The sequence below is a fragment of the Danio rerio genome, chromosome 19 (genome assembly GCF_049306965.1).
Source record: "Danio rerio strain Tuebingen ecotype United States chromosome 19, GRCz12tu, whole genome shotgun sequence".
NCBI classification, from domain to species: domain Eukaryota; kingdom Metazoa; phylum Chordata; class Actinopteri; order Cypriniformes; family Danionidae; genus Danio; species Danio rerio.
In genome coordinates this window covers 5,923,086-5,931,846 of record NC_133194.1, presented here as the reverse complement: position 1 = coordinate 5,931,846, position 8,761 = coordinate 5,923,086, and the positions used below count along the sequence as shown (strand labels likewise).

General features: G+C 35.3%; 1 protein-coding gene across 1 annotated transcript; it reads right to left on the bottom strand.

Moving 5' to 3' along the window:
* Window positions 1–367: 367 nt before the first annotated feature.
* On the bottom strand, window positions 368–8,761 carry zgc:91968. Its single transcript, NM_001002167.1, is given in 6 exon segments — window positions 368–1,234; window positions 2,605–2,768; window positions 4,579–4,669; window positions 6,104–6,266; window positions 8,402–8,508; window positions 8,691–8,761. Coding segments are annotated over 5 exon segments (705 nt in total). The 5' UTR covers window positions 8,494–8,508; window positions 8,691–8,761; the 3' UTR covers window positions 368–1,039.

Here is an 8,761-nt window from a genome sequence, read left to right as displayed (position 1 = left end):
TACTCAAAGGAAAGTAAAAGTCGACATTTTTAAAACGACTTCGTAAATTACAATTCCTGAGAAAAACAACTCACAGTAATTTGAGTATTTGTAATTTATTACATTACACCACTGCTCAATAGTGATAGCTTACACTACAGATTTGGCTTCAGTACTGACTAATCTAATGTCAATGCACATTGACATAGCTTCCTATCAAAAAATGAATTTAAAAGAGAGATTTATGAGGGGTGTACTCATATGCTAAGCACCTGTATATATGGAAAAGTTACTTAATTACAGTAATTAGCTTTAACTAACTGCTCTCAACACTAATTACACACAATATGTGTCATTGGTACAGTGAGTATATAAAGAAACAGATACATTTCAAGCTAAAACATTTCATTTTTTATTCAAATTCTCTTCGCCATCTCACACGTACAATCTCCACATTCCTCAATAAACCTTATAATTCTGTTACATAAAATGTGAGCTCTGCCGCCATTTTATTAATTGTGAAAACGCTCTCTTCTTTCTCCCAAAAGCAATTGTCTGGTTATGTTTTAAAGGGTTAGTTCACACAGTAATGAAAATGACTCCATGATTTACTCACACCTCGAGGCATTCTAGAGTAGGAGTATATGACTTTCTTCTTTCAGCTGAATCCAATTCATTCGTTTTCCTTCTGCTTAGTCCCTTATTTATCAGGGGTCGCTACAGCAGGATGAACCGTCAACTATTCCAGCATATGTTTTACGCAGAGGATGCCCTTCCGGCCACAACCCAGTACTGGGAAACACCCATACACACACTACAGCTAATTTTTTTTTTTACCAAAGTCACCTGTAGTGCATGTCTTTGGACTGGGGGGAAACTGGAGAAGAAAGTCATATTTATGCATTAAGCGTGAGTAAATAGCAGGATGATTTTCATGTTTGGGTGAACTAACCCTTTAACCTGTGCAATTAAGTCATCCACTTTTACCCGAGTCAACTTCAGTCCAAATCCACTGACCTCCAAACCCCCTCAAACTGACTGGAAACAAACTCTGTGAGCTTCAGTCATCCGGTTCGCTCTCGTCCTCGTCCTCATCTTCTCCTCCGGAGATGTTCTGGTTCATGCGAGACAGCAGCAGAGGCAGATTAATACCCAGAGGGTTACTTTCTTCTTCTTCGTCATCGTCTTTGGGAGGGTAGAAACGACGAGCCTTGGCCACGAAATCCTCAGCAGCGTCCAGATAAATGAGCCGATCCTAAGCCAGAGGATGATAATGGCCAGCAGTGTCAGGAGGGTTCAGGAGGGTGGGTGTAAAATCAACACTGTTAACATTGTTTTAACACTGCATGGTGATGAAACAACACTGCTGTTGTTATTTGTAGGACATTGTCAGTGTTTTCACATTTTCAACAGCCAGGCCTCCATTTAGAGCCAGACCGTATGTCGTTGTTAATCATTTTCTTTTACTCACTGGTGTTCAATTTTCAGGGTTGGTGTAAAATCAACACTGTAACATTGTTTTAACACTGCATGGTGATGAAACAACACTGCTGTATTTACTTGTAAGACAGTGTCAGTGTTTTCACATTTTTAACAGCCAGGACTTCATTAAGAGCCAGACCCCATGTCGTTGTTCACCATTATTTTTCACTCACTGGTGTTCAATTTTCAGGGTTGGTGTAAAATCAACACTGTAACATTGTTTTAACACTACATGGGGATGAAATAAACACTGCTGTTGCTGTTTGTAAGACAGTGTCAGTGTTTTCACATTTTTAACAGCCAGGATTCCATTAAGAGCCAGACCGCATGTCGTTGTCCACCAATTTTTTTTCACTCACTGGTGTTCAATTTTCAGGGTTGGTGTAAAATCAACACTGTTACCATTGTTTTAACACCACATGGTGATAAAACAACACTGCTGTCATTTGTAAGACAATGTTAGTGTATTCTCACATTTTCAACAGCCAGGCCTCCATTAGGAGTCATACCGCATGTTGTTGTCAACCATTTTATTTTAATCACTGGTGTTTAATTTTCAGGGTCGGTGTAAAATCAACACTATTAACCCTGTTTTGACACTACATGGTCATAAAAAAACACTGCTGTTGTTATTTGTAGGACAGTGTCAGTGTATTTTTACATTTTCAAAAGCCAGGCCTCTATTAAGAGTCAGACCGCATGTCCAGTAATTTTTTGTCTCTTACTGGTGTTCAATTTTCAGGGTCAGTGTAAAATCAACACTAGTAACATTGCTTTAACACTGCATGGTGATAAAACAACACTGCTGTTATTATTTGTAAGACAGTGTCAGTGTTTTTCACATTTTCAACAGCCAGGCCTCCATTAGGAGCCAGACCGCATGTTGTTGTCCACCATTTTCATTTTCTTACTGGGGTTCAACTTTCAGGGTTGGTGTAAAATTAACATTGTTAACATTGTTTTAACACTACATGGTGATGAAACAACACTGCTGTTATTATTTGTAAGACAGTGTTAGTGTATTTTTCATTTTCAACAGCCAGGCCTCCATTAAGAGTCAGATTGTATGTCGTACTCCATTTTAAACTTCTGACTTTTAAAATAAGATCAAGTTCAGGGGCAGCAGTATTATGACCATCTCACCAGGATGAAAAGGTATCTCTCGGGTGGAGGTTCTTTGCTGTTGAAGAGGGAGGTCTCAGTGTGGAGGGTCTGCAGGAGGCTGCGGGCACTGGCTGCGTTTCTCATGCGGTCGTATGAAGCACTGGCGGACACATTCAACAGAGACTCCGCTTCAGCCATGAAACCTGACAAGAACAAACACATGTCAATAATAGCTAGAATGTAAATAAAATATCCATCCGTAAATGAGCAGTTTTACATATTTTGTCACTTGTTTTTATTTTTCCCTGTGTATTTATGCTTTTGAAATTCATTATGGGACCTCAGTGTTTTTTTCAAACAATTTTCAACCTTAAAAAGTGACTTTTGTTGACATTTTTAATAGTTTAAAGCGATATATTGTCTGGGTTTGTGTTGTAGACTATGGTACAAATGCTTTGTAATAAACTGCTAATACATTCTGATATTTTACAGACTTATTTCTCTATATATTATATATATATATATATATATATATATATATATATATATATATATATATATATATATATATATATATATATATATATGATTTCAAACTACTTAAATGTCAACAAAAGTCACTTTTAAAATGTCAAATTAAATTTTCAACATCAAAAGTCGACAGAGCCAAGGTCAACATCCCGTAATGCAATTCACAACCGTAAATGAAAGGGAAACACTTGTGAATCACAAAATATATAAACTGTTATTCAACAGATGTATGTTTCCATCCAAACATGCCAATTAAACTTTTGCACGAAACTGAAATATCGCATAAAACTTTTGCAAATAAAGCAATGTTTCCACCCAATCAGTCACAGTAAACAAAAGCATCATTTCCTAATAAATTGGCGACAAATATATATATAAAAATTTAATTTGCTTCGGTAGAAGCGGCATTATTTCGTATATTATAAATTACTTGCACCTCAGAAGACGAAACGCAATGAACGCATGGTGGCTTTTGGAGGTCTGAGACACTCTTTGAGAGAGTAGACCCTCAAGACAATTCTGGAGGTAATAATATAATAATAATAATAATAATAATAATAATAATACTAAACCACTTTGATGATAGACTTTGGCTGAGGGATTTTAGAATGACCAAAACAACTTTTCAGATGTTTTACAATGTGCTCGCTCCGCTGGTTTGTCCATCAATGCCATCCTATCATGCCTATTTTTGTTGTCACATGATCTGTTAAAAACCTAAATGAAAAAAAATTACTTTTAAAAGGGGTTTAAACACAGTTGTTTGGTAAGTGTGTGCCAGACTGTAATGGCAAAAATAAATTAATTCTTATTTCTATAATCACAATTTTATAAAAACTGCAGAGACACTTTGATTGACATTCTCCCTTTGTAAGTATCATTAGAGGGGGTAAGCCCAGCACGTTAGTGATGATCTCTTCCTCAGCACAGACAGTCCTGAGTGAGAAGCAGTCGTCTGCCATTAGAGTTTTGAATCTGCCACTATGCTGACACACAGGCTTTTATAGCTCCGCCCACTTTTGAAAAAAGCACAATCTCATTTGAATTTAAAGTGACAGTCACATAATATGCCACAATTTGGATCAAAGCCTAAAAGGTTTTAATGAGTTATAAAACATTATTTGTGTGGTATTTGGAGCTGAAAACATACACACACATACAGAGACATCAGATATTTTACATCTTGTAAAAAGAGGCATAATATGTCCCCTTTAAAACAAAATCACGTGACTTTTTTGATGTACACAATGGAATTTAATTGGTAAATGTGTTTACACACTTTTTCTTATCGGATAAAAAATGTATCTTACTCAGTTTTGTTTGAAGTTTTTTTTATGCATATTTTCCAAATTTATGTGCATCTTGGCATTTCCATTAAGCATTGTTCATGCAATATTCCAAAATGGGCATACAAATGGGTGGATGGAAACATAGCGAGTGACAAACTGTTCTTCAATCAAACAAAGATAATCTCTCTATTACCCAGATTCTCCAGGATCATCTTCCATTTATCCCGCACTTCTCTCCTTACGTCTCGCATGGCCTCGATGTCAATGCTCAAACGTCGGTAGCCCTGCAACATAAAAGCATTTACTATGTTTCTTTTTCCCCTTTTTTTCATGAATAAAAAGGCATGTTTTATATATTTATATAAATTTAAAAAAAAATGTAAAAGAGAGTTTGAATAATATGGACAATAAAAGTTACTCAGGTCACTTCTCGATTAACATTTGAAGTAAACAATGTGACAAATAATGAGATTAATTTTTACTATTTAATTTAACTGATTTATATTTTTCTGTTTATCCTAATGATCCTTAGTTACATTAGTTACAAGTTGTTGCATATATTTAAAATCTGAAATTGTAAAATAAATTATTATTATTTTTGTTATGGATTAATATGGAAAACAGATTAAAGTTTTTTAAAATAAATAATTACATTTACCTACACTCAATGATTTTGCTACTTCAAACAGCTTAATTAAATTGAGCTGAAACGACACCATTCTGGAGGTTTTTTTTTAGCAAACTTAAATGTTTTACGTTCAATCTACTTAGATTAGTTACAATAACTTAATGGATTTGTGTTGGGACAGCGGGGATGAATTGTGTGAAACCCTGCATTTTTTTTTACAAAGTGGGTCTACTTGGATCAAACGATAAATAAAATGATACATTTAGATTTAGCTTTGATAGTTTAACTTTTCAGTCATTCATTAACGTTCCTTCGGCTTAGTCCCTTATTTATCAGGGGTTGCCGCAGCGGAATGAACCGCCAACTTATCCAGCATATGTTTTACGCAGCGGATGACCTTCCAACTGCAACCCACACTGTAGAACCCAACAGTCAACTTTATCAAATAAAATGAGTGTAGTTAATTCAAAATTTACTGAAAGTTTTGAACTTAGTGTTAAAGGTATGAGTTAATTAAATACCTCATTAATTCAACTTAAATGGAGTAAGTTCACAGTACTCAAATAGATTAGTTTCTTAACTCGAATGGTTTGTAGCAATCGGTTTCCTCAAACGGTTTGAGTTGCCGGGTTTTACAGTACTCAGTTGGTTTGAGTTCTCTTCATTTATTGGGTTTTACTGTGCTCAAATTGATTTGTTTACACGAATGGATTAAGCTCACAGTACTTATTAGGATTTTTTTTAACTTAAATGGTTTGTTGCAATCGGTTTCCTCAAATGTTTTAAGTTTAACGTTTTGGGTTTTACAGTGCAGAACTGGAAGATATTAATTTTTATAAATTTCATGAATGTGTTCAATTATATCACTGAAAAAAAATTGAATAACAATAATTCAAATGTAAAGCAAACAAGCAAGGAAAAAAAACAAGCTAATGAACTTAAATAAGGCTTGTTATGGGCAGCATCATTTCAGGCATCATCTAGGCTATTGTGTAATTATAGGCATTAAGAAAGTGGCGATTAATGTCTGAGACGCAATCACCTTGTTTTTTTTGTGAATGTATAATGTAGCTTTAATGCTCTGTCATACCCGTGATCCGGGCTGTGTTTGCTGTCTGCACTGCAGCAGTTTGTACAGCACGCGGTCGTCATCTCTCTCAGAGTGTGAAGGGTCTCCGGGTTCACTCCACAGGTTGGTCTCCTGATCCCGCCTTTTCTTCGCCTCGCGGTCGAAATAGTCCAGCGTGTCGTGACTGACACAAACACACAATAATCCACACAAAAACTAAATAAAAGGACGAATTAATACTGTCAACATAGGAAGACGCAGCACCGTCAAACAGGCAAGGTACAAATGTAGAGTGAACACATTCGTACTAGGGCAAGTTAACTAGGCTAATGTGTTTCAACATAAACATGTCAGTCAGAGTAGTTCGCGGTTTATTCCGCTGTGGTGACTCCTAGTAAATCATGAATTAAGCCAAAGGAAAAGCAGAAGACTTTTAGGCCTATCAGTTAAGCATTTTATGAAACACTATTGGTTGGTTAGCATTCTTAAGAGGTTTCAATTATGCATCAATTAACTGGAATACAACATATTCTCAACAGTGGCTTTAGGTGTGGTAAGCATAGTAGCAGTAATAGTGGAATATTTTTTCCCTATTGAATTATAAGACAATATTGCACATGTAATTTGAAAACCTGATTAAACCAGCTTTAGATGCTTGGCTGGTTTTAGCTGGTCATCCTGCCTATAGTCTCGCTGGTTTCGGCCATTTCTTTAGCTGGTCAGGCTGGAAGACTTGCTGAAATGACCAGCTTGACCAACATTGCCTTGCTGGGAGACCAGCTAAAACCAGTTACTTCCAGGTTAAAACAGCAAACTAGTTTAGGCTAGTTCAGTAGGGCGTTTCAGCATCGATATTGCAATGTGCGGATCCACAATAGTCACATTAAAATATATGCAATGTTGAGTCTTAGTTGAGCAAGAGCCACACAATTGTATTCAATTACCACATTTATACAGAATTTATGCAAAAAAAATTGTTTTGATCTTATTTCTAGTCCAAATATCTACCTTTCAAAGTGAAAACAAGATTAGCTTGATATAATTTAGCTTGTTTAAAGGAAAGATTGTTAATTTTGAATTATTCTGAATGTGAAAACTAAATAATTTTACTTGAATTTTCTATAAGAAAATTGTTCTAGGATTTTTTTTTGGCTAGAAATAAGACAAAGTAAAGAAACGCTTTTTTGCGTTGTCATTTATTCTGTACCAGTTGCGTCGTGATTTATTCTGATTTATTCTGTGATAAGTTCTGTCCCCGGATTCTGTTCCCATATAGAGTCCCCAGAAAACCGTCAAATAGAGATACTGCATTCATATCGCAATATTTATCGCAGAAAAATAAAATATCGCAATATCAGATTTTTCCAATAAGTAGGGCGTAACAATCACTCTGCTTCATGGCTGCATCACCGCCTTGGGTGTGCCTTTTTTTTTTTGATAATTCAGCATTGTAAAATATTCCTTACTTATAATGACATGGGCTAGTAAAATTAGCTATTAATATATTATTTAGCAATTTATGTTTATATAGTAAAGCTTATAAGCAACTGACATTAGTTAATTATAGTGAACATGAACTAAGAGTGAACTGAGAATAAACAACACTTCATTCATTCATTCATTCATTCATTCATTCATTCATTCATTTTCCTTCGTGTTAATTGTCTAAGTTATTCAATTTACCTATAATGCATATCTTTTGGATCCACACCAACCCAGAGAGAACATGCAAACGCTACACAGAAATCTCAACTGGCCCAGCCGAGACTCGAACCAGCGACCTTCCTGCTGTAAGGCAACAGTGCTAACCACTGAGCCACCGTGCCACCTTTTTAAAACTTTTCGAGATTAAAAGTTGTCGGAAGAAAGATCGAGGCCCCATAACGCAATTCAAAAGCATAAACCGTAACCACTGAGCCACCGTGTCACCTAAACAGTACTTCTACTTTGCAAAACTTTAAAAAAGTATTAAAAATATAGATGTTTAGCCCAACTTTAACCCACTTAACAAGTTTGTCTATATTTAACCTACATTTGAGTTTTTGCATTGTTACGATTTAATTTTACTGTGAACATTCACTAAAAGGTGAATATTAAGACCTAATTAAAGTAAACTACTTAATATCGTAATACCTTAGAAACATTTTGATTTTACGACAAATAAAACCAAACCTTTTAATTCTTTATTGTCAAATGGTAGCACTGTTTGTGAATATCTCTTTTGTAAAAAAAATTAATAAAATTATATTATTACTACTATAATTATTATTATCATATACACTCAAACATTTACAGACAGAAGATTATAAGTGATCAAACCCAATTAAAGGCGCCTTTTCTTCCTCATCTTCATCCTCACAGCAGCAGCAGCAGCAGAATTTGATGCAAAACTTCTTGAAGGCGGTTCCCATCCTCAAAATGCAACACTAGAAGATCCACAGAAGATTTCACATTTGCAAGATGAGCATTAAACAACATCCCTGCTTCTCACACAGCACAAAGGTAAGATTTCTGACGATTAAAAAGTTCATTAAAATAAACCTCATCCCTCAGATTAGTAATTTGTCAGGTATACATTTTCATATCCAAACTATTCTAAGTTACTCACCCCAATAACTGGTGGAATGCAGAATCCATCAAGTCCAAACGCGATTTTCAGTTATTCAGAAGTCGAGCATC